This window comes from Dendrobates tinctorius, unplaced genomic scaffold, assembly GCF_039654945.1.
Source record: "Dendrobates tinctorius isolate UK_male_01 unplaced genomic scaffold, ASM3965494v1 ptg000089l, whole genome shotgun sequence".
In the NCBI taxonomy this organism is placed as follows: Eukaryota; Metazoa; Chordata; class Amphibia; order Anura; family Dendrobatidae; genus Dendrobates; species Dendrobates tinctorius.
This window is the reverse complement of record NW_027361757.1, coordinates 5888443-5915601: the sequence shown is the minus strand read 5'-3', so window position 1 is coordinate 5915601 and position 27159 is coordinate 5888443. Positions and strand designations below refer to the sequence as shown.

At 42.8% G+C, this 27159-nt stretch overlaps 1 protein-coding gene across 1 annotated transcript in view; it reads left to right on the top strand.

The window, feature by feature from the left end:
* ADAMTS14 (ADAM metallopeptidase with thrombospondin type 1 motif 14) overlaps window positions 1-27159 on the top strand; it is a 296983-nt gene that overhangs the window by 113389 nt on the left and 156435 nt on the right. Inside the window, exon 5 of the mRNA XM_073585783.1 lies at window positions 25437-25520. Within this exon, the coding sequence (XP_073441884.1) occupies window positions 25437-25520 (84 nt within the window). The remainder of the gene's footprint in view (window positions 1-25436; window positions 25521-27159) is intronic.

Here is a 27159-nt window from a genome sequence, read left to right as displayed (position 1 = left end):
AGGAACAATGCTGGAGCCATTGATCAGGTTTGTCTAGTAGCTGAAAAACCTTTGAAGAAAGTATTTTTTTTAAATCAAAGAATCTTTTTGGGACAGTGTTGAGAATAGTACAATATCTAGAATTATGTGGCTTTCACATTCCAACAAAAAATACTTAATCTCTATAGCCTTCCACAATTTGTGCTTTATTGGGAGTCTTCAGAAATTAGCACTTGTCCCCTTCTGATTCTGATGATCAGAGGGGGAACCGAGTGGACAGGCCCATACCAATCAATCACATCATCTATCCTGTTTTCTGAAAATCAGCTTTAGGCCTCATTCAGATGTCCTGTGTTGCACTTGTGAGGTAGTCATAGTGGTAGTTTTGGCAAATGGCTGCTTTTCTCCTGCTCCCTGGCTTCCCACAAATAAAAGATAATGACCTGTCTGTCGTGTGGTTTGTGTATAGTGCATAACACCCTCATTTGGGTTTGGAGATTTCTCTGGTCCTGAGATCATGGTTCCAGATGCCACCACACATTGAATGACAGACTCATTGTCTGTTTTCAACATATTAACTTTACTCAACAAGTTCCGTTCAGGCACAGTGGTTTTCATTAGTCACAGTTCCTTCATCCTGTGCTTTCTCTCCTTTTCCTGGCAAACCTTGCCTCTCGGATGTACCGCCCAGCACTGCAGCTTCCCACCTTTCTGACTCAGTTCTTGCCTGTGAATCCTCATCCATTTTCTCCTCTTGGGGTGAAAGTAATGTTGGCTCCTATATACTTTTTCCAGACCATAGGCCTCTGATGTTTATCTTCCACTGAACTTGGTTGCTGCTGTCCTCATGCTGCTCCCTTTTCCTCTTTCCATTTTTCTCTCGTATCAGTGTGACTTACAGCCCTACGGCCCTGAACTGTTGTTCCCATAGAACTTTTATCTGATGCCATCTTCCTTATCTCCAACCATCATGCTAACTACTCTAATCAGGAAGTGTCCCAACTCTATCTAGTCCTACCCCTCTCAAATGGGAATATCCCTCAAAACCTTAACTACTTCTATACTGATCATACATAACTTCCTGCACTACAGTGCCCTCCACTGTACTAAACCCAATCGTAATCTATGAACTATATGTTATACCTACTGTACACTTATTTCCTAATAATTTCCCTAGACTTATCAAAATACACATTTGTATACTGAACATGACCCATCACATATGACTAAAGTGCACCTATTTTATCAGGAAGGGATGAAGGGCATGAATTGACTCAGACATCCTCTTTCAAACATACGTGTTGTATCTGTTTTTTTCATGGATACAATAGTGCACCCATTATAATCTATGGTGCTATTCACACGTCCGTGTTTTTTCATGCACCGTATGTTTGTGCTAAACTCAAGGAGACATGTCCATTTTTCTCCAATATCATGAATGAAAAGTGCTAATACGAGTCTATGGGTCTGTGAAAAACACGTACAGCACACATATGGCATCCGTGTGCCATCCGTGTACTGTCAGTGTTTAGCATAGCAAAGGATAGGAGAAACTTTGTAATTTATTCATTTATCCATTCATGAAAAACACTGATGACATACTGATGGTAAAAATGGACACATGGAACATACACTGATTACATAATGGTCCAAAATATTGATGACACCAGTATAATTTTTTCACTAATGTGTTTAAACACAGACATGTGAGCTGTTGTGTATGTGAGGCCACAAGAACTACATTATCTAAACTTCTGTATTTACAGACAGACATATAATAAAACAATGGAAACTATTCAGTACTGCAAATCTAATTTCTTTGACTAGATACGTTTCAGTCATGAGAGATGATACCTTATTTCTGAGGGAGCTCCATCCCTATGTAGCCATGCTCAAACATTCAGCATTTGGTCGTATTTGTAAGCCAAAATCAGGAGTGGAAGAATCTGATTAAAAGTATCATAGAAACCCATCACCACTTTTGCATTTTTTAACCACTCCTGGTCTTGCCTTACAAATCCTCGATATGGACTACGGCAGACCACCGTGTTTTTTTTTTTAAATAAATGGTTGAAAAAGATTTATTTCTTTTGACTACAGGGCTAGTAATGAGGGTGTCTGACAGATGCCTCTCCATTACTAACCCCTCGGCTTGATGTCAGCTGACATTTCAAAGCTGACATCAGCCCTATAACCCATTACCCAAACTGCCACCGCACCAGGGCAATCGAGAGGAGACGAGTCTAAGAGCCAGAATTGGCGCATCTAATAGATGCGCCAATTCTGTGGTGGCTGAAGGCAGATCTTATTAGGCTGGGAAAGGGCCAATATCCATGGACCTTCCCAGCCTATTAATATCAGTCCCCAGCTGTCTTCTTTCTCTTAGCTGGATATTAACAATAGGGGGACCCCAAATAAATTTTTTGGGGTCCACCCACTTTTAATAACCAGCAAAGACAAAAGCAGACAGCTGGGGGCTGATATTAATAGGCTTGGGAAGCTCCATGGTTAATTGGGCTCGTAGCCTAAAAACAACTGTCTGCTTTCCCTTTGCTGGTTATTAAAAATAAGGGGACCCCAAATCACTTTTGTTGGTTCCTAGCATTTTTAATGACCAGCAAAGTCAATGCAGACAGCTGCAAGCTGATATTAATAGGCGGGGAAGATCCATAGTTTTGGACACTTCCCAGCAGAAGACCAGCTCATAGCTTTTTGCTTGACCTTGTATAGTTAGTAAAAATAGTGGGGCCCCATGTAAATTTTTTAATTTATTTATTTATTGTCAAATATAATAAACTACATGTGCAAGGCACTGCTCTACTCCTGCACTTGGACCTGTGCCTCCTGGTTCCAGATTCTTATTATTTTTTTACTCTCTGTTATCTTAAGTCATTTTCCTATCCTATTTCGTTTGCAGGGCAATTGTCCTGCTCTTACCCCCATTTTGCTTCCTTTTGCAGCCCGTTAGCCCTTGCTATGACCATTTTACAGCCATTTTACACCACCAAAGTTCAGGTCCCCATTTACTTTTCATGGCATAGGGAATATGTTAGCAGCGGATTAATCAGCGTAACATCCAGAGCCAGCAACACAGAATGTAGATTTATTCATATCCAGGTTGAACAGCTTACAGCATGAAATGTGATCAGTCTGGTATTATTCCAACACCCCCACTCAACAACTACTTATCCTCTTAGTCCCAGTGTGGTTCTCAATTCTTGGAACCTGGCTCGTGGCAATGGATTTGTCATAATGTCAGCTGCCATCTTATCAGTTTCACAATAGACGAACTGAATTATGCCACGATCTATCAAATCACGTAAATGATGATGTCTGACGTTCATCTTTTGTACAGCAGGTACAGCTAACAAAGTTCTGAACGTGGTTTGTTTAGCGACTGGAGCAAACGTAGCATCGTAATCTTCGCCATACTTTTGAGAATATCCTTTTGCCACCAACCTTGCTTTAAATCTGTGGACTTTACCTTCAGAGTCATATTTGGTTTTGAAGACCCACTTGCACTTGGTTGCCTTTTTGCCCTGTGGCAGCTTGGTGAGTTTCCAAGTTTGAAGTTGATGAAGCGATTTGATTTCCTCATTAGCAGCATTGATCCACTTTGTTCTTTCATGGACAGGTAGTTCTTGCATTTCATCCCATGACTGCGGCTCTGATTCAGGTAGTGTCTTGACTATGTAGGATAGACGTTTAGCTGGTACGCTTCTGTTTGATCTTGAAGATCTCCTGATTTCAGATTCGCCTGATTTTTCTGTTGTTCCTTCAGTGGTTGAAGAATCCACCCAGACCTCTGCATCCTCCTTGTTATTGTCTTGTAATTGTGACTTCAGCTGGACTACTGGCGTGATGTCACAAAACTTGGGGGACACAAAGTTCTCATCAATCACTACATCTCTACTTATTGTGACCTTGTTTGTTTCTGGGTGTAGAATCCTATAACCTTTCTGGGTTTCACTGTAGCCTACCAGGATCCCTTCCTTAGCGTGAGATTCCCACTTAGTTCGCCTTTCTTTGGGAACATGTACAAGCGCTTTACTTCCGAATATTCTTATATGATGTAGTTTTGGCTTTCTGCTGTTCCATTGCTCAAACGGAGTTTTCTCTGTAGCTTTACCTGGTAGTCTGTTCTGAAGATAGCAAGCTGTCATGATTGCTTCACCCCAATATGCTGTGGGCAGATTTGCATCAAACAACATACTTCTTCCACTTTCACAGAGTGTTCGGTTCCTTCTTTCCGCGACACCATTTTGCTCAGGATTGTACGGTACAGTGGTCTGAAATAGGATTCCATTTTTCTTTAAAATGCTCTGTGTCTCATTACTTGTGTATTCAGTCCCATTATCTGCAGGTAGAATCTTTGGCATTCTCCCAAATTTATCATATACCTCAGCTAGATATACTTCAAGTTTCTCTGGAACTTCTTTCTTGCTGTGAAGCAGATGGACAACTGTATATCTTGAATGATCATCAATAAATGTGAGAAAATATCTCTTCTTCCCAGGAGTCTGAGTGCTCATTGGACCACAGACATCTGTATGTATTAAATCTAGTGTCTGTTCTATTCTTGTAGTACTAATCTTAGGAAAAGCTTTTCTAGACATTTTCCCTTTGATGCAGCTAGTACATTTCATTATCTGGTTACACAGATCAATTGTAATGTCCTCAGCTAGTTGCTTTTGAACTAACTTCCTTATTGCTTCTGGGTGTCTGTGAGCTAGGCGCCTATGCCAATCATGAATGCAGTTATTGTGCCTTTCTTCCTGAGCAGTATACACACACTCTTTGCATTTAACCCCTTAAGCCCCAAGGGTGGTTTGCACGTTAATGACCAGGCCAATTTTTACAATTCTGACCACTGTCCCTTTATGAGGTAATAACTCTGAAACGCTTCCATGGATACCAGTGATTCTGACAATGTTTTCTCGTGACATATTGTACTTCATGTTAGTGGTAAAATTTCATTCAAATAACTTGCGTTTATTTGTGAAAAAAATGGAAATTTGGCGAAAATTTTGAAAATTTCGCAATTTTCCAACTTTGAATTTTTATGCCCTTAAATCACAGAAATATAGCACACAAAAAACTGAATAAGTAACATTTCCCACATGTTTACTTTACATCAGCACAATTTTGAAACCAATTTTTTTTTTTGTTAGGAAGTTATAAGGGTTAAAAGTTGACCAGCGATTTCTCATTTTTGCAACACCATTTTATTTTTACGGACCACATCACATTTGAAGCCACTTTGAGGGGTCTATATGATAGAAAATACCAAAAAGTGACACCATTCTAAAAACTGCACCCCTTAAGGTGCTCAAAACCACATTCAAGAAGTTTATTAACCCTTTAGGTGCGTCACAGGAGTTTTTTGAATATTTAAAAAAAATGAACATTTAACTTTTTTCACTAAAAAAATAATTCGGGTTCAATTTTTTTTAATTTACCAAGGGTAACAGGAGAAATTGGACTGCAAAAGTTATTGTGCAATTTGTCCTGAGTACGCCGATACCTGATATGTGGGGGGGAACCACTGTTTCGGCGCATGGCAGACCTCAGCAGGGAAAGAGCGCCATTTGACTTTTTCAATGCAAAATTGGCTGGAATTCAGATCGGACGCCATGTCGTGTTTGGAGAGCCCCTGATGTACCTAAACAGTGGAAACCCCCCCAAGTGACCCCATTTTGGAAAATAGACCCCCCAAGGAACTTATCTAGATATGTGGTGAGAACTTTGAACCCACAAGGGCTTCACAGAAGTTTATAAGGTACAGCGGTACAATTAAAAAATCATATTTTTTCCACAAAAATGATCTTTTCACCCCCAATTTTTATTTTTCCAAGGGTAATAGGTCCCTAAAAGTTATTGTGCAATTTGTCCTGAGTACACTGATACCCCATATGTGGGTGTAAATGACTATTTGGGCGCATGGCAGAGCTCGGAAGGGAAGCAGCGCCATTTGACGTTTTTGGCTGGAATTGAGATCGGACACCATGTCGCGTTTGGAAAGCCCCTGATGTACCAAAACAGTGGAAACCCCCCACAAATAACACCATTTTGGAAACTAGACCCCCCAAGGAACTTATCTAGATGTGTGGTGAGAACTTTGAACCCACAAGGGCTTCACAGAAGTTTATAACATACAGCCGTACAATTAAAAAATCATATTTTTTCCAAAAAATGATCTTTTCACCCTCAAATCTTATTTTTTCAAGGGTAACAGGACCCTAAAAGATATTGTGCAATTTGTCCTGAGTGCGTTGATACCCCACATGTGGGGGTAAACCACTATTTGGGCGCATGGCAGAGCTCAGAAGGGAAGCAGCGCCATTTGACGTTTTTGGCTGGAATTGAGATCGGACACCATGTCGCGTTTGGAAAGCCCCTGATGTACCAAAACAGTAGAAACCCCCCATAAATGACACCATTTTGGAAACTAGACCCCCAAGGAACTTATCTAGATGTGTGGTGAGCACTTTGAACCCCCCAGTGCTTCACAGAAGTTTATAACGCCCGTGTGTGAAAATACAAAAATCGTATTTTTTCCACAAACATGATCTTTTAGTCACCAATTTTTTCATTTTCCCAAGGGTACAAGGAGAAATTGGACCCCAAAAGTTGTTGTCCAATTTGTCCTGAGTACGCTGATACCTCATATGTGGGAGAAAACTACTGTATGGAAACACGTCGGGGCTCGGAAGGGAAGTAGTGACGTTTTGGAATGCAGACTTTGATGGAATGGTTTGCGGGTGTCATGTTGCCTTTGGAGAGCCCCTAATGTACCTAAACAGTGGAAACCCCCCACAAATGACCCCATTTTGGAAACTAGACCCCCTAAGGAACTTATCTAGATGTGTGGTGAGAACTTTGAACCCCCAAGGGCTTCACAGAAGTTTATAACATACAGCCGTACAATTAAAAAATCATATTTTTTCCAAAAAAATGATCTTTTCACCCTCAATTCTTATTTTTTCAAGGGTAACAGGACCCTAAAAGATATTGTGCAATTTGTCCTGAGTGCGTTGATACCCCACATGTGGGGGTAAACCACTATTTGGGCGCATGGCAGAGCTCAGAAGGGAAGCAGCGCCATTTGACGTTTTTGGCTGGAATTGAGATCGGACACCATGTCGCGTTTGGAAAGCCCCTGATGTACCAAAACAGTAGAAACCCCCCATAAATGACACCATTTTGGAAACTAGACCCCCAAGGAACTTATCTAGATGTGTGGTGAGCACTTTGAACCCCCCAGTGCTTCACAGGAGTTTATAACGCCCGTGCGTGAAAATACAAAAATCGTATTTTTTCCACAAACATGATCTTTTAGTCACCAATTTTTTCATTTTCCCAAGGGTACAAGGAGAAATTGGACCCCAAAAGTTGTTGTCCAATTTGTCCTGAGTATGCTGATACCTCATATGTGGGAGAAAACTACTGTATGGAAACACGTCGGGGCTCGGAAGGGAAGTAGTGACGTTTTGGAATGCAGACTTTGATGGAATGGTTTGCGGGTGTCATGTTGCCTTTGGAGAGCCCCTAATGTACCTAAACAGTGGAAACCCCCCACAAATGACCCCATTTTGGAAACTAGATCCCCTAAGGAACTTATCTAGATGTGTGGTGAGAACTTTGAACCCCCAAGGGCTTCACAGAAGTATATAATGCCCAGGCATGAAAATAAAAAAATCGTATTTTTTCCACAAACATGATCAATTACTCTCCAATTTTTTTATTTTCCCAAGGGTAACAGGAGAAATTGGACCGCAAAAGTTGTTGTCCAATTTGTCCTGAGTACGCTGATACCTCATATGTGGGAGAAAACTACTGTATGGGCACACGTCGGGGCTCGGAAGGGAAGTAGTGACGTTTTGGAATGCAGACTTTGATGGAATGGTCTGCGGGTGTCATGTTGCCTTTGGAGAGCCCCTAATGTACCTAAACAGTGGAAACCCCCCACAAATGACCCCATTTTGGGAACTAGACCCCCTAAGGAACTTATCTAGATGTGTGGTGAGAACTTTGAACCCCCAAGGGCTTCACAGAAGTATATAATGCCCAGGCATGAAAATAAAAAAATCGTATTTTTTCCACAAACATGATCAATTAGTCTCCAATTTTTTTATTTTCCCAAGGGTAACAGGAGAAATTGGACCCCAAAAGTTGTTGTCCAATTTGTCCTGAGTATGCTGATACCTCATATGTGGGACAAAACTACTGTATGGGCACACGTCGGGGCTCGGAAGGGAAGTAGTGACGTTTTGGAATGCAGACTTTGATGGATTGGTCTGCGGGTGTCATGTGCGTTTGGAGAGCCCCTGATGTACCTAAACTATTGAAACTCCCCAAAAGTGACCCCATTTTGGAAACTAGATCCCCCACGGAACTTATCTAGATGTGTGGTGAGCACATTGAACCCCCAAGTGCTTCACAGAAGTTTATAACGCCTGGGCGTGAAAATAAAAAAATCATTTTTTTCCACAAAAATGATAATTTTGCCCCAATTTTTTATTTTCCTAAGTTTAACAGGAGAAATTGGACCCCAAAAGTTGTTTTGCAATTTGTCCTGAGTATGCTGATACCCTATATGTGGGGGTAAAACACTGTTTGGGCGCATGGCAGAGCTTGGAAGGGAAGGAGCACCATTTGACTTTTTCAACGCAGAATTGGCTGGAATTGAGATCAGACACCATGTTGCATTTGGAGAGCACCTGATGTGCCCAAACAGTGGAAACCCCCCAATTATAACTCCAACCCTAACCCCAACACACCCCTAACCCTAATCTGAGCCCTAACCCTAGCCCTAACCCTAGCCCTAACCCTAGCCCTAACCCTAACCCTAACCCTAGCCCTAACCCTAACCCTAATGGGAAAATGGAAATAAATACATTTTCTTTTAATTTTATTATTTTTCCCTAACTAAGGGGGTGATAACGGGGGGTTTGATTTACTATTTATGGCGGTTTTTATGTTTGGCGGCTGTCACACGCTAAAAGACGCTTTTTATTGTAAAAATAGTTTTTGCATCACCACATATTGAGAGCTATAATTTTTCCGTATTTTGACCCACCGAGTCATGTCAGGTCTTATTCTTTGCGGGACGAGTTGACATTTTTATCGGTACCATTTTTGGGCACGTGACATTTTTTGATCGCTTTTTATTCCGATTTTTGGGAAGCAGAATGAACAAAAACCAGCGTTTCATGAATTTCTTTTGGGGGGGTGCGTTTACACCGTTCCGCGTGCGGTAAAATTGATAAAGCGCTTTTATACTTCGCGTCGGTACGGTTACAGCGATACCTCATTTAGGTCGTTTTTTTATGTTTTGTGGGTTTTTTGCAATGAAAACAATTTTATATAAAAAATAATTATTTTTGCATCGCTTTATTCTGCGAGCTATGACTTTTTTATTTTTTTGTGGATGATGCTGTTTTGTGGCTCGTTTTTTGCGGGACAAGATGACGTTTTCAGCGGTATCATGGATATTTATATGCGTCTTTTTGATCGCATGTTATTGCACTTTTTGTTCGGTGGTATGATAATAAATCATTATTTTTTGCTTCGTTTTTTATTTTTATTTTTTAAGGGGTTCGCTAAAGGGGTTAACTAATGGGACAGTTTTATAGGGTGGGTCGTTATGGATGCGTCAATACCAAATATGTGCACTTTTATTGTTTTTTTTTTTTTTATTTTCAAAAAATGAATTTATTGGGGAATATTTTTTTTTTTTTTTACTAATTTATTTAGCGATTTTTTTAAAATTATTTTTACACTTTTTTTTTCCTTTATTACATAGTCCCAGGTGGGACATCACTGTCCTGTGACAGATCGCTGATCTGTCACATCACAGATCACTGTGACAGATCAGCAATCTGCCAAAGGCAGTTCTGCTGACTTCCTCATGCCTGTGCTTTGCTGGCAGTGAGGAAGTCAGCTCCCTACAGGCCCCCCGAAGGCCCGCGTCGCCATCTTGGATCCGGGGGCCTGTAGGGAAAGAGCCCCCCGCAGCAGCGCTGCACATTGCGCTGCCGTGGGGGGCTCAGGGAAGCACGGAGGGAGCCCCTTCCCTGCCGAAGCTTCCCTTTAACTCCCGGTACACCGCGATTGTGTTTGATCGCGGTGTACAAAGGGTTAACGTGTCAGGGGCGGTCCGTGACCGCCCCTGACACATTGTGCCGGGTGTCAGCTGTGATAATCAGCTGACACCCGGCCGCGATCAGCGGCGCTCACCACGTGGGCGCCACTGATCGCATTAGACGTACTATCCCATCCTTGGGAATTAAGTCCCAGGGCACATGGATTGGATAGTACGTCTAATGGCAGAAAGGGGTTAAGCTGGTAAAGTTCATTTGTGATTTTTCCTTCTGCTAGTGTGTGGCTCTCTTTTGAGATGATGCAGCTATCATGCTTAAATGTAACTTCATTTCCTTGTTTTGTGAGTTTCTTCACAGATAGTAAATTACTTTCAAGACTAGGCACCTAGAGCACATCTTTTACTGGGATCTTCTTGCTTTGTGTTGGTGAGATTTGACACAATCAATATAACCATCTCCTATACCTTGTGAAGTCATGTACTGACTATTAGCCATAATCACTTTCTCTGACTTACTTTGGTTAAGCTTAGAAAAGAAGTCCCTGTTATTAGTCATGTGACTAGTTGCTCCAGAGTCTATACACCATGCATGCTTTGATGTATTTACACTGACAGTAAATGCAGTTTCAGTATTCACAGAATCTTTTTCTGCAGACACAGCACTTTTAACCCTTTGAAGACTGCTTTGCTTTTTCAGCTGATTCATTCTAGCTTTCCAGACTCTGCAGTCGGCTTTCAAATGTCCTGATTTCTTGCAAACAAAACATTCACGTGTTTCTTTTAGGTGCTTTCTGTTATCATTTAGATTTTGTGTCTGTAAAGCAGATTCTGCATCGCATGTCCTGCTGTTTACACCTTCTGCTTTCCGCTTATATTCATCTATGAGCTTCCCTCTGACATACTCCAATGTAAGCTCATCATCTGGGCGCGCATCAAGTGCGGTTACAAGCGTGTCATAGTTTTCTGGAAGACCACTAAGCAGTAATGCGGCTACATGAAAGTCCTTCAAATCTTCCCCAATGCCTCTCAGGCGTTCTACAATCTCTAGAATGCTTGTTATGTAGTCCTGCATATCTTGGCCATTCTGTAGTTTAGACTGGTACAATTTTTTCTCATGAGGTAAAGTTTATTGCTTAAATTTTTCCTCTCATGCACCTTTTGCAGCTGCTCCCACATTTCTCTTGCAGTTTCACTTTTACACATATGCACAATCTGATCATCATCTATACTGAGTGATATGGTACTTTGTGCTTTCTGATCCATCTCTATCCACTCCTGTGATACTGGGTCAGGTTTAAGCTCCTGTGTGTATTTCCACGTACCTTCTCTTATCAGCAGCATTTTCACTTTGAATTTCCAGGATTGATAATTCTGGTTAGTGAGACTTGGTACTGTAAACTTCATGGAGTTGCTGCTGCTGGTGGCCATCTTTGCTGTCTTCCTTTCTTTTCTTTTCTCTGTGCTCTGGGGATCTGGGACTCTAGGACTCTGGGCCCATAACCTGTTAGCAGCGGATTAATCAGCGTAACATCTAGAGTCAGCAACGCAGAATGTAGATTTATTCATATCCAGGTTGAACAGCTTACAACATGAAATGTGATCAGTCTGGTATCTGCTGTGGCTTGCAGCATGGGAGCATTACAACAACAAGAAGGGAAGAGGAGGGGGCATCCTGTCTGGTTTTTTTTTGTCACTGAACTTTGTTAACAATCTCACAATATGCACAATATATAAAACAGTACAGTAGTAGTTGTTGCAATACATACAGATTAATATGCATTATGCCAACAGAATAAATTTCTGATCACTGGGGGTCCAACTGATTCTGGGAACCTGGGATCAGAAGAGCTCCAGTTGAAAGGAGCAAAGGCATCTGCACTACTCCTCCATTCATTCTAATGGAATGATCACCAGAACGCTGGTCTAAGTAATCTCCGGCACTCACATTAGGATTGAAGGGTACGATAGCACGGATGATCGACCTCTGCTCCAGTTCTTGGAAACACTGGGGGTCCGACCATCTGCAGCTACTCTTTGTGACTGCAGAGTTGCGAATCCTCCATGCGCACACAATGTGCACTGTGAGGATATTTCCGTGTCAGACCCAGGAACGGTGGTCATGTGACTGCAAGTATGCGATATGCATACTCCCAACCACACTTCGACTAGATGGGTCTAGCCTTGCTCAATGCAAGTACATTGAGTGAGGTTGGACACGTCTAGTCGTATTGTGGCTGGAAGTATCCAAATCAAATACTAGCAGTCAAATGCCAAAGACACCGGAGAATCCTCACAGCAAGCAGTGAATGATGTGAGGATTCACAAGTCTGCAGTCACATAGAATGACTTGAGGGATCTTTAAATGATCTCCGCCCCCTGCAACCCTCCACTCTAGGCACCGCACCTCCAATAGATAGTGGCAAATACGGGTCTGCTTATACAGAAACTGATATCCTCTCTGAAAAACAGTAACCTGCGGATGCTTTTCTCATCAAACACAAAAAGTTCCAAAAAGTTCTTTTAGTTCAAAGGTAGAGGTTGTTGGTAGGAATGTCTATCAATTCTTACACTGAGCAGATAAGAGGTTGGGCAAAATGAATAGTGGTGGTTTTGTTAATTAGTAATCTATGACTTATGTAGCTACATGTTGCCATGCATTATACCATCAGACTAAATACTTTCACTGATATGAGCTAACTCAAGAGTTTGATAAAAAAATACTATATTTTCCACAGATTCTCCTACTAGAAGTCCATAAATATGTTTTTCCAGGATGTCCCCCTGACAGCACCATGGAGGACGTCCTCCACCTCCTTACAGGGACAGGAAAAGCACACGAGAGATTAAAAGGTTCCATTCCACCCCATCTCCCTCAGTGTTTTTCCTGTCCCTCCCAGTGGGAGGCTCTCGGCTCCAAGCGTGGCCGCCCTGGTGGCGAAGGCCGGTCCCCCGCAGGCAGCTGGTCGGGCGGGCGCTGGCATAAGGAAGAGGCAGGGCTGTGTCCGGGTAGGAGGAAGTGGCCGGAGTGATTCCCGGCCTATCACGGGAGGATGCGCATCACTTCCGGTGACGTCACGCAAGGGGTTTGAATCTCGGTGCGCGCTCCAGGAGCCTGGCGTCTCTCTGGAAGTGCGACAGCATGGATGCCGATCAGACGAATGGAGGGGTAAGTGCACTGAGCCCAAATCACCCTCCCCATACCACCCTCCGCATCCCAGGGCAAGGGCCTGACTACCCTATCCTCTATCATAGGATAAGGGAACCCCAGCAGCCCCCCCGTCAGCGGCCAAAGACCCGACCAAGGCCACATCTAAGTTGGTCAGATGCCCAGTATGCAGGGTAAAGCTGCCAGACACCTATGCCAAAACCCTCTGCGGGCCCTGCACGTCAAGGGTGATAGGAGATGAGCAGCCGTCCCTCCTATCCGAGATGAGATCTCTGATACGGGAGGAAGTCCAGGCCTCCAGAGTCAGCCTTGCACAGCGGCGGTCCCCCAGTCCAGGGCCAAGCCGAAAGCATTCAAGGTGAATCATAGAATCGTAGAGTTGGAAGGGACCTTCTGGGCCATCTGGTCCAACCCCCTGCTCAAAGCAGGATTCGCTAAATCATCCCAGTCAGATGTTTGTCCAGCCTCTGTTTGAAGACTTCCATTGAAGGAGAAGTCACCACTTCTCATGGCAGCCTGTTCCACTCATTGATCACTCTAACTGTCAAAAAGTTTTTTCTAATATCTAATCTGTGTCTCCTCCCATTCAGTTTCATCCCATTGCTTCTAGTCTTTCCTTGTGCAAATGAGAATAAAGTTGATCCTTCTACAATGTGAAAGCCCTTTAGATATTTGTAGACAGCTATTAAGTCTCCTCTCAGGCTTCTCTTTTGCAAACTAAACATTCCCAAATCCTGCAACCTTTCCTCATAAGACAGGGTTTGCAGACCGGTCACCATTCTGGTCGCTCTTTTCTGAACTTGCTCCAGTTTGTTGATGTCTTTTTTAAAATGTGGTGCCCAAAACTGGACACAATATTCCAGATGAGGTCTGACCAAAGAGGAGTAGAGGGAAATAATGACTTCACGTGATCTAGACTGTATGCTTCTGTTAATACATCCCAGAATTAAATTTGCCTTTTTTTGCTGCTGCATCACACTATTGACTCATATTTAGTCTGTGATCGATTAGTATACCCAAGTTTTTTTCACATGTGCTGTTGCTTAGCCCTATTCCTCCCATTCTGTATATGTTTTTTTCATTTTTATTGCCCAGATGTAGTACTTTGCATTTTTCCCTGTTAAAAACCATTCTGTTAATTGCTGCCCACTTCTCCAGTTTATTTATATCTTTTGAATCCTCTCTCTCTCTTCTCTAGTATTAGCTATCCCTCCTAACTTTGTGTCATCAGCAAATTTAATCAGTTTACCCTCAATTCCTTCATCTAAATCGTTGATAAAGATGTTGAACAATACAGGGCCCAGGACAGAGCCCTGTGATACCCCACTTGAGACATTCTTCCAACTGGATGTGCAGCCATTTGCGACCACTCTTTGGGTCCGATTACTACGCCAGTTTTGAATCCACCTAACAGTTGCCTTGTCCATTCCATACTTAGTCATTTTTTCAATAAGGATTGTATGAGATACTTTATCAAATGCTTTGCTGAAGTCAAGATATACTATATCTACAGCATTTTCTTGATCCACCCAATCAGTGATTCCGTCATAGAAGGAAATTAAGTTAGTCTGACATGACTTATTAGTTACAAACCCATGCTGACTCTGTTTAATCACTTCATTCTTATCCAGGTACTGACATACATGTTGTTTAATAATTTGTTCAAAGATCTTTCCTGGTATAGAAGTCAGACTCACTAGCCTATAGTTGCCTGGGTCCACCTTCTTCCCCTTTTTGAATATAGGAACAACATTTGCTCTTCTCCAGTCTTCTGGGACTTCTCCTGTTCTCCAAGAATTTTCAAAGATTATGGAGAGGGGTTCCAAAATTTCTTCTGCTATCTCCTTCAGTACTCTGGGGTGTAATTCATCTGGACCTGGAGACTTGAATTCATTTAGGTTAGCTAAGTGTTTCCTCACTATCTTTCTGTTTATAGATATCCTGGATTCTTCTATTCCCTAAATAGGACAGTGAAGAACAGTTGATGTTACATTTCCTTTCTGAGAGAAAACAGATGCAAAATAGGAAGGAATTTAAAAGTTCGGCCTTCTCAACATCCTGTCTTACCATTTCATCATTTTCATCCTGTAAAAATCCTATAGCATCTTTGACTTTTCTTTTACTTTTGACATATCCCCAAAATCCTTTATTATTGCTTTTGAGATCTCTTGCAAGCCTCAATTCATTGTCAGCTTTAGCTAATCTGATTTGTGCCCTGCAGGTTCTGCAGACAGCATTATATTCTTCTTTAGATATGCCTCCCTCTTTCCATTTTATAAACATTTTTTTCTTCCTTTTTAGCATGTGCTTAAGTTCTATGTTCATCCATCCTGGCTTCCTTAAATGCTTCCTATTCTTCCCTCTTTTCGGAATTGTTAACAATTTTGCTTTGAGAATTTCATTTTTCAAGATTTCCCATCCTTCCTGGACATTTTTGTCTTTAAGGATATCCAGCCATTGGATACCTCCAATTCTTTTTCTGAATCCCTTAAAATCTGCCTTTCTGAAATCTAACCTTGACGTCTGAGTCTTCACAGGTCTTCCTCCTCTGGTTATCCAAAATTCTAAAATAGCATGGTCGCTACCTCCTAGGGTCCCAGCCACTTTTACCTCCTCAACCATTTCCTCCCTGTTTATAAGGATTAGATCCAAGGTAGCAGTTCCCCTTGTTTTCTCCCCTACCTTTTGGAAGATAAAGTTGTCAGCAAGAGAGGATAAGAATTTCCTTGACCTGTTAGTTTTGCCTGAGAGAGATTGCCAACAAATGTCTGGATAGTTGAAATCTCCCATGACAACTATGTCATATTTTTTGGAGAACTTGGCCATTTGATGCATAAAGAGTTCATCCATATCTTCAGCTCAGCTTGCACAGGCGGCCTGTAGTAAATGCCTACAATGGTGTCCTTTCCATTGTTCTGTCCTTGTATTCTTACTCAAATGGTAAGGTGGGAGGCTGAGTTATCTGAACCAAGCTCCGAGGAGGGGTCAGGCTTCCGGGACTCGGATCCAGAGGAGGAAGGAGAGACCCTGCGGATAAGCAAGATCAAGGCAGGAAATACCTGATCAGACTAGAGGACACGGGCGATTTGGTCAGGCGGTGAGGAACACCATGCAGATAATAATAATAATCTTTATTTTTATATAGCGCTAACATATTCCGCAGCGCTTTACAGTTTACACACATTTAAGTTCCTAAACCACAATCAAGACAAGACCTGATGTTTGGAGGACTCGTGTCTCGAACACAGATAGTGTTCCCCGTAAGTGAATACATCAAGACGATGGTCTGCGAGGAGTGGAAGGAGGCGGAGAGACGACTGGTGCTATCCCGGGACTTTAAAGGTTGACTGCCGTTCGATCCCGAGGAAGCACGATCATGGGAGGAAGTACCGAACATCGACGTTCCCGTAGCCAAGGTCACCAAAAAGACCGCCATCCCGTTCGAGGATTCATCAAGTCTCCGGGACCCGATGGACTGGAAGGCGGACGTTTTATTAAAAAGAACTTGGGATACCTCGGTTATCAGGGCTAACATAGCAGCCACCTCAGTGGCCAGATCTATGTTTTTGTGGTTGGGGCAGTTGGAGGAACACCTGAACAATAAGACTCCTAGGTCCGAGATCCTAGCTTCCCTTCCCCTCATGAAGTCGGCCACAGCGTTCCTATCGGATACGTCGGCCGAATCAGTAAGATTCGCTGCCAGAAACAGCTCCCTTTCTAATGCGGCCCGAAGATCAGTCTGGCTTAAATCTTGGTCAGGAGATAACGCTTCTAAAGCGAAGCTCTGCTCCCTTCCCTTCTCAGGTTTAAGAGTATTTGGACCAGCCCTAAATAATATCTTAGAGCTGGTGTCCGACAAAAACAAAGGGTTCCCAGAAGAAAAACCTAAGCAACCCCAGTCTCTTCGGAGAGGCCCCTTCTATAGGAGACAGACTGACTCTAGAGCCCAGGTCAGGTTCAAAAGAGACTCATACAGAAGCTCCCAGGGCCCAGGTGGGAGAAGCAAAGCCTCCCTTTTTCCATCAACCTCCAGGTCTAGGAGGCAATGACGCCATAGGTATTGGGGGAAGACTTCGCCACTTCGCAACAAATTGGTCCCGAATTACCCAGAATCAGTGGGTCCTCAGAACCATCACGGAGGGCTACAGTATAGAGCTCTATTCGCCTCCCCCCGACAGATATATTGCCCCCACCTTAGTCTCGGTGGACTCAGCAATGTGGGCACACAGACATACAGGACATGATCAGATCAGAGGTTATAGTACCAGTTCCTCTGACAGAAAGGAGAAAGGGACACTACTCCTCCCTGTTCTCCATTGCAAAGCTATCCAGCGAGGTCCGGACTATTATAAATTTAAAGCCCCTAAATATCTGGGTAAGGTACAAGAGGCTCCGGATGGAATCTATTCAATCCGCAATACAGTTAATAGACAGGGACGCGGTCATGTGCACCCTCGACCTGAAGAGTGCGTACTATCAGGTCCCTATCCATCCCTCATCCCAGAATCTACTAAGATTCGCAGTCAAATTACCAACCCGGACCTGCCACTCCCAGTTCCAATGCCTTCCATTCGGGCTGGCTTCGGCCCCCCGAATCTTCACAAAGCTGGTAGCGGAGGTAGTGGCCTTCCTGAGAAGTCAGGGTATCTTCATCATCCCGTACTTAAACGACTTCCTCCTGGTGGCATTATCCGAAGAAGCGCTCATCCGAGACAGGGACTGAGCAACAGCTCTAATGGAGTTCCTCGGATGGGTGACTGGGAAAAAATCAGACCTCATACCAGAGTGCAGGAAGATTTTCCTTGGAGTTCTCTTAGACTCACAAGACAGGATATCCCTGCTACCAAAGTGCAGGCAGAAGACCATTCTGGACAGAGCCAGGGACCTCTTATCACATCGCTCCTCCATAAGAGAGGCAATGGAAGTTCGGGGCTTAATGACGGCCTGCATTCCGTGTGTCAGATGGACCGTTACAAAAGCAGATCCTCGCAGTATGGGACGGAAGTCAGGTTTCATTCGACTGTCAGGACTAATGAGGGAATCACTACGATGGTGGACACGAACCAGAAATCTCCAGGTGGGCGTATTATGGACAACCTCTCCATACGTGGTACTCACCACAGACGCCAGTACATGGGGATGGGGAGCCCACGTAGAAGGGAAAATCTTCCAGGGAAGATGGTCGGAAGAAATCGGAAACAGATCCTCCAATTACATGGAGCTCTACGCGGTCTGGGAAGGCCTGCGGCGGAACCGACCGATCCTAAAGAATCAACACGTCCGTGTACTATCCGACAACATAACAGCAGTGTCATTCTTGAAGCACCAAGCAGGGCCCAGGCACCAACCGCTCCAGGCACTAGCAGGAAGAATATTCTCCTGGGCAGAATGAACAGTCCTCTCGGTAACAGCAGTCCACCTAGAGGGTTCCCAGAATGTGGTAGCAGATTACCTAAGCAGACAACAGGTCTACCCGACAGAGTGGGAGCTGAACGAAGAAATTTTTCATCAACTGTGTCAACGTTGGGGGACCCCCAGTATAGACCTGTTCGCAAATCGAAGAAACTCAAAGGTCCCCAGATTTTATTCCCTGAACCCGGCGGACCACCCAGAAGGTGTAGACGCCCTGAGCCAGACCTGGGAAGAACCCCTCTCTTATGCATTTCCACCACTAGCGCTCACACCGGCGGTGTTAAGGAAGATCCGCAAGGACCGCGCAGAAGTAATAGTGGTGGTTCCATACTGGCCAAAGCGAAGCTGGTTTCCCCTACTGGGAGATATGGCAGTGGGAAGTCCCGTCGAACTAAAGTACCTCTGAAGAAAGACCTCATCCACCAGGGCCCGATCTGCCACCCGAATCCAGCAAGGCTTCACCTTTCAGCTTGGATCCTGAAAGGAACATCTTAAAGGCAAAAGGCTTATCAGATCAGGTCATATCTACTCTGCAGGCCAGCAGGAAACTGGTTACATCCGCAATATACCGGAAGATTTGGAAGAGATTTTGTCTGGACGGTGGCAGGTCTGACCTCGTGGCGGGTACCCCTGACCTCCCTAGTATCTTAAACTTCCTACTGTCAGGGTTTAATAAAGGTCTTAAGCCCAGCACTTTAAAAGTCCAGATTTTGGCCTTAAGCTCCTACTTTGATTACCCATTAGCTTCTCATCCCTGGGTAGTAAGATTCGTAAAGGCCACGCAGCATCTTCGCCCCACAATTAGGCAGCTCACCCCTCCTTGGGACCTTGGCCTGGTGCTGAGATTCCTATGTAGGGATCCCCAGTGAGGAAATGACCATCTCAATGCTCACTCGCAGAACGGCCTTCCTAGTAGCCATTACCACGGCCAAGAGAATAGGGGAAATCCTGGCCTTGTCCAGCAGAGACCCATATCTCCAGATCAGAGAAGACCATATAATCTTGAGATTAGACGCAGCATTTATCCCAAAAGTAGCCTCTTGTCAATACATAAACCAGGAGATAGTGTTGCCATCCTTCTGTGACAATCCTCGTAATGAGAAAGAGTAGCGTCTTCACTCACTGGATGTGAGACGCGCGGTTATTAACTATTTAGAAGCCACAAATAGTTGGCGTATTGACCCAAATCTATTCATCCTCTTTTGGGGTAAAAATAGGGGGAAAAAAGCCTCTAAGGCAACCATCTCTAGATGGATTACATCAGTAATCTCAGACGCCTATCAGGCGGAAGGCGCAAACCTGCCGGATAGATTAAGGGCCCACTCTACAAGGGCAGTATCGGCCTCATGGGCCGAACGGGCGGGCGCCTTGGTTGATCAGATCTGAACAGCAGCAACCTGGGCCAGACTTAATACTTTCTGCAAGCACTACAAGCTTGATGTGCTGGCTAGCCAGCAGACCGCATTTGGGAGAAAGGTTCTCCAGGCAGTAGTCCCACCCTAGGGGAGGTGCTTTGGTACTCTCCATGGTGCTGTCAGGGGGACGTCCTGGAAAATAGGTATTAGACCTACCGGTAATGATGTTTCCAGGAGTCCATCCTGACAGCATGGGTAGTTCCCTCCCTGTTATGCTAGGCTTTGTTATGTCATGTCATATGCTGTAATATGATTGTATTATTAAAATTTTACATGCATTATCCACACTGTGGTAGTTGTCAAATCACTGAGGGAGATGGGGTGGGACGGAACCTTTTAACCTCTCATGTGCTTTTCCTGTCCCTGTAAGGAGGAGGTGGATGTCCTCCATGGTGCTGTCAGGATGGACTCCTGGAAACATCATTACCAGTAGGTCTAATACCTATTTTTAATGTACTTAACCAAAACCTACAGATCGGCAGTCCCTTATAGGTGGTACTAGATGGACTAGGGTTTTTGTTCTTGAGGAGAATTATTTTTCCAGGTTACTCTTAAAATAATTACAAAAATCATGGGGAACACTCTTCCTTTACAACATTTCTAAGATTGCAACCTGACTCTCTTTGTGAGCGAAGAGAAGAACACATTCTTTTGGGATGGGAAAATGTTGAGCACACACCAACAAATGGAGGCGCAATCTCTGAAACTTCCACGATGTTTGCTTTGCTTCATCAGAACTTATACCCTAGAGGCTAAGATTAAAATAGTATTAGAAACTGGAGACAGCAATGATACACTGATTGGTTTTATCTTCATCATTAAAAATGGACACTCCTCTTAAGGTAGATTCACACGAGGCAGATTTTGTCTGGGCCTGCTGTGTTCAACTGTTGACCACTGAATCTACATAGAGTAGGTGAGTAGGTGTTTTTAAGATGAAAAATTAGCTTTATTTATATCCTCATTACCTACAAAATTTAGAGATTTATTGCAAGTGTAAAATACCTGAAAGTCAACAGATTTAGATTAGCTTCTTTTTTTGAGTTTTTTGTATCTTGTGGCAGCTTTCTGCAGTGAGCTGGCAGTACTGTACATATCTTCTTTCCAGCTTAGTACGATATATCACCAGACAGTTCTATCTTGCTTCTATTAACGTTCTACCTAGGCCTCAGCAAAGCTTGCAGAACTCGGTTAAAACAAGTGGTAAAATTGGGAAGGTCAGAGAAAGTTTGTGCATTTATGTATCTATGGAGACCCATCAAACAGTCTGTCCTCTGATATACGTTTCTTTATTTGACGTTAACATCTGTCGAAGCAGCTCCATCCTTCATCCACCAGGAGCACAATTGGAACTATGTTCTAGGAATGAAAACGCAAAGTCAGTAGGATATGTGATACCTTGATCCGGAAGAAAGGGGATTCCATATTGCTAGTTTTCCTCTCTTCTTCACAGTTTATGGGTTTTATCTCTTTCATTACCAAACATCAAATAAATAAATGCCGGCTAGAATGTATCACAAATATTTATTATCTTTATTACATAGTAAAACCCATAACAATCCAATAGTATATGAAGTACATGAACATGAGTTCACAAAGCTGGAGAAATATGCACAGACCTTACAGGTGTATAAATAAAGTACGGTATAATAGCAGACTGGCCTAAACAGTTGAATATAGTCATAAAATGGCATTAATTGTCATATTGTACAACCAATATTATGGTAAGACAGAAATTTAAGTGGCAATGAACAATATTATTTGAGTTACCTGTGCAAAACAATCACTACCGTTAAATGAAAACCAGAGTAACCATGCAAACAAGTTGCTTTTAACCTCCATATCCCCACATATGGTAGGCAGATCTGGACGGGTCTCTGGTTTATCTGAAGAGCTGGTTTTGTAAACCCTTCAACCCCAATTCATCATTGTTGTTTATCTATATTAATTTGCTCTTTAGTATTTGCACCTTTTTTTTAAAGAATAGTGCCAATGCTTAAGTTCTCTTTCTTTTTTTAAAGGAGTATTCTCGAATTATTAAATTGCTTAAATTAAATATCATAAAAATAAACATATTTGCAAATGCCTTGTTTTTTTTTCTATCTGCTATCATTCTCTTGCAATTAGAGTTTTTAGCATACATAGTGTACAGCTGGTTTCCATTAAGTTTGGCCTTCAGTGCCTGCACAGACCCTGGCCACCTGTGTGCTCTAGATATATTCCAGGAGATGAGTTAAATTCTAATGTACCAGTGAGCTCTCTCCAGCAAGTTTATTTCAGTACAGCAGTTATCAGCTTACCTCCCTCCTTCTCAGCTCCTGATAAGCTGCTTCTCATGGCACTGTTGCAGGATATCCCAAGGCTAGGGGCTCCTTCCCTATCCCTTAATCTAGGGGTGCCTTAGCTATCCCTGCTCCCCGGTTTACTTCTTATGGTGAAGATGCTGGGACCACGTGCCTTGCTGTACTCCTAATTCAGCTCTTCTCTATCCCCTCCCCCACCCAGGGAAGTGGGGAGTTAATGTATAAGTATACACAAACCAGACTAACAAGGGATGACATACAGGGGTAAATGAAAATACCAATCATACACAACAACAGAGTGGAACACTGGGAAGTAAAGGAAGGAAAAACCAAATATAAGAGGATGAGGTTGCGCACACAGACAAATCACCAAGCAAACAACCAACACCTCCAACTCTAGAACAAAGCAGTATGAAAATAACACTGGCAATCCTTGATTGCCAGAGGTGAGTATATATAGCAGAGGGGAGTGGCCAACACAGAACAGCTGAGATCATCAAAACAGGAAAGCTTTAGGAGCTCTCAACTGAACAGATTAAGCCCTGAATTCCTAACAGAATCCTGCACTGTTTAATACGAGGGTGAAGTGCTTCTAGTAAATGCAATATATACACTCACTGGCCACTTTATTAGGTACACCATGCTAGTAAGGGGTTGGACCCCCTTTTGCCTTCAGAACTGCCTCAATTCTTCGTGGCAGAGATTCAACAAGGTGCTGGAAGCATTCCTCAGAGATTTTGGACCATATTGACATGATGGCATCACACAGTTGGCGCAGATTTGTCGGCTGCACATCCCTGATGCGAATCTCCTGTTCCACCACATCCCAAAGATGCTCTATTGGATTGAGATCTGGTGACTGAGGAGGCCATTTGAGTACAGTAAACTCATTGTCATGTTCAAGAAACCAATCTGAGATGATTCGAGCTTTATGACATGGCGCATTATCCTGCTGAAAGTAGCCATCAGATGTTGGGTACATTGTGGTCATAAAGGGATGGACATGGTCAGCAACAATACTCAGGTAGGCTGTGGCGTTGCAACGATGCTCAATTGGTACCAAGGGGCCCAAAGAGTGCCCAGAAAAAATTCCCCACACCATGACACCACCACCACCAGCCTGAACCGTTGATACAAGGCAGGATGGATCCATGCTTTCATGTTGTTTACGCCAAATTCTGACCCTACCATCCGAATGTCGCAGCAGAAATCGAGACTCATCAGACCAGGCAACGTTTTTCCAATCTTCTACTGTCCAATTTCGATGAGCTTGTGCAAATTGTAGCCTCAGTTTCCTGTTCTTAGCTGAGAGGAGTGGTACCCAGTGTGGCCTTCTGCTGCTGTAGCCCATCTGCCTCAAAGTTCGACGCACTGTGCGTTCAGAGATGCTCTTCTGCCTACCTTGGTTGTAACGGGTGGCAATTTGAGTCACTGTTGCCTTTCTATCAGCTCGAACCAGTCTGCCCATTCTCCTCTGACCTCTGGCATCAACATGGCATTTCCGGCCACAGAACTGCCGCTCACTGGATTTTTTTTCTTTTTCGGACCATTCTCTGTAAACCCTAGAGATGGTTGTGCGTGAAAATCCCAGTAGATCAGCAGTTTCTGAAATTCTCAGACCAGCCCTTCTGGCACCAACAATCATGCCACGTTCAAAGGCACTCAAATCACCTTTCTTCCCCATACTGATGCTCGGTTTGAACTGCAGGAGATTGTCTTGACCATGTCTACATACCTAAATGCACTGAGTTGCCGCCATGTGATTGGCTGATTAGAAATTAAGTCTTAACACACAGTTGGACAGGTGTACCTAATAAAGTGGCCAGTGAGTGTATATATATATATATATATATATATACAGTATATATATATATAGTAGAGATAGAGAGAATAATAATAATAGATATCGTCTTTCCGTACAATCACAAAATGAAAGGGGTGATAGATTTCTTTTGCATTTATAATGAAACATGTCATGCAATAATATAATTTTGTAATTCATATAATGCATATACTTGTGCATTAGCTGACCCGAGTATAATCCGAGGCACCTAATTTTGCCACAAAAAACTGGGAAAACTTATTGACTTGAGTATATGCCGGGTATGCATTGTCCCCTCATCCCTATCCTGGTATGCATGGTAACTCATCCCCATCCTTGTCTGCATGGCTCCTTATCCGCATCCTTGTCTCCATGGCTCCTTATCCCCATCCTTGTGTGCATGACTCCTTATCCCTATCCTTGTATGCATGGTTCCTCATCCCTATCCTTGTATGCGTGGCCCCCATGAGAAAAGCATAAAAAAATCCTACTTATCTTCCCTGCGCGCCCTCACAGCTTCTTGTTCCGGTGCCAGCAGCTCCTGCTGCTGTGCGATCACGTGTCCCCTCTCATTAAGGGAATGAATATTCACCTCTCTCCATGCCTATGGGAGTGGAGAGAGGTGAATATTCATAACTCTTAAGTTGCGTGCACCCATGATAGCCCGGCAGCTGCTGGAAGCTGGAGACTGCAGCTGAAACTGTGTGTGCTATAAGAGAATTGAATATTCGTTTTTCTTTAACAGTGGGCACAGGCTTTAGGCGCAGATGCAGCTGCTGGCTCCTGCCTCCTGTGACCCACTGCTCTGTCGCTTCCCCTCCATAATCTGCTACAATAACTTTTGTATAAACCGAAGGGGGCGTTTTAAGCACAAAAAAATGTGCTTGAAAACTCGGCTTATATATGAATATATACGGTACATAGTATTTCTGGGACATTATGGAATTTTCTGTTAATTTATTAGATATATGAATATATGAAACATACCCACCAAGGACAACATCTGCAAAGAGTTTGCATATTCTCCCCGCGTTTGCATGGGTTTCCTCCGGGCACTCCGGTTTCCTCCCACATTCCAAAGACATACTGATAGGGAATTTAGATTGTGAGCCCCATCGGGGACAGTGATGATGATGTGTGCAAGACTGTAAAGCGCTGCGGAATATGTTAGCACTATATAAAAATAAAGATTATTATTATTAAACTGTAAATATATAAATTAAGTTTTCTCTTTCAGGTTGATGAAATTTACCATGATGAATCGCTGGGGGTCCATATTAACATAGTGCTGGTTCGGATGATCATGGTAGGATACAGACAGGTAAGAATTCAAGAATATGATGTTAAGATCTAGTTGCTTTTCAGCTGGCCATATAATACATATGTAAAATGTTCTGGACAATTGGAAAGTGGAAATAATTTTATTGTAACCAACAGAAAAATGTATGAAATATTTTTCTTTAACTTGTTTCACTTTTTAACCACTTGGAGCCACATGCTAAACATTTGTAGTGCTTGAATCTTGACCTTAAAAACAAGATTGTAACTGTATAGTATAGTGATACATACACAAAAGATGCAAACACAAAAATTGAGTTCATGCCATGATTCACAGCCAATCTTCCACAGCAGTGGATCAAAACAAAAGAAGGAGGCTCGCTAGGGTTGAAAGTTGACAAAAAAACCTTGAATGCCTTATGTAGCATAGTAGTAAAAAAGTTAAAATCTACTAAAGTTAAAAACAAAAACAAAGAGTTAGGTAAAGTTTAGTAAAATGTAAAAAAATATATCATAAAAATATTATCAATCATTACATTATTCAAACTCCTTATTAAACAAAAAAACTATGGCAGAATTGCTATTATTTGCACCACCCCACAACCATTTCCCATAAAAACAAACAAAAAAATGCTAACATTTATACACCAAATGATGCTATCAAATAGTACAAAATGTTTTGCAAAAAAAATATTAACAAACTACAGGGTGATTACAAATATTCATCAGGTTTCAAAGAGGTATATTTCAAAATGTATTACATGTACAATAGTGAATGGCACATGATAACGAATATAACCTCTCCAAGTTTAGCATATAATGCTTATAAATGTTCTATGTGTCCTCCTTTTTTCACACGACACATCTATGTGGTAATCCAGTTTGACCCAAACACACTGCAGCATGTCCCGGTCAATGGTCATTAGAGCAGTGGTAAAGTGGTCCTGGAGCTCATCCAGAGTTGCTGGCAAAGGCAGCACATAAACAATGTCTTCTATGCACCCCCAAAGGAAGAAGTCACACACTGTTAGATTGGGAGACTTGTGGGGCTTACCGGAAAGTTTCAAGTCAACGCCAGTACACCGCCAATCCACCGGTTTGGGAGTTCCTCTTTGAGATAGCGACACACCTCTGAATGCCAGTGGTGTGGAACTCCATCTTGTTGGAAAATGAAGTTTCTTGAATAAATTGTCAGTTATGGAAACAGCAACTGCAAAATATGATGTACCTGTCGCTGTATTTTCAGCAAAAAAAGGGCCCATACACCTTTTATTTTCGAGACTGCACAGAAAACATTTACTTTCACAGGATCTCTTTCAATTTCTACAGTGGCATTGGGAATTTTCGTTACCCATATTCCGACATTGTGACAGTTCACCTTTACTCTTAAGTGGAAGGTTGCCTCGTCAGTGAACACTAGCCGAGAAGCAAATTTGTCATCTTAAAATGCTGCCTGGAAAAGTACACAGAATTCGTAGTGGATGCATAAATGTTGAAATAGCTGTATGCGATATGGTTTCTGGTGCAGTTGCCATCATAGAATCTTCAAAACAGTTAGCTGAGGAATGGCAAGTTCACAACTTGCGCAAGGTGTTGATTTCTGTGGGCTACGTACAAAAGTCTCTCTAACCTTCTCCACTGCTTCGACTTTGTCCTTAAATTGTCGATGCCACCGCAGAATG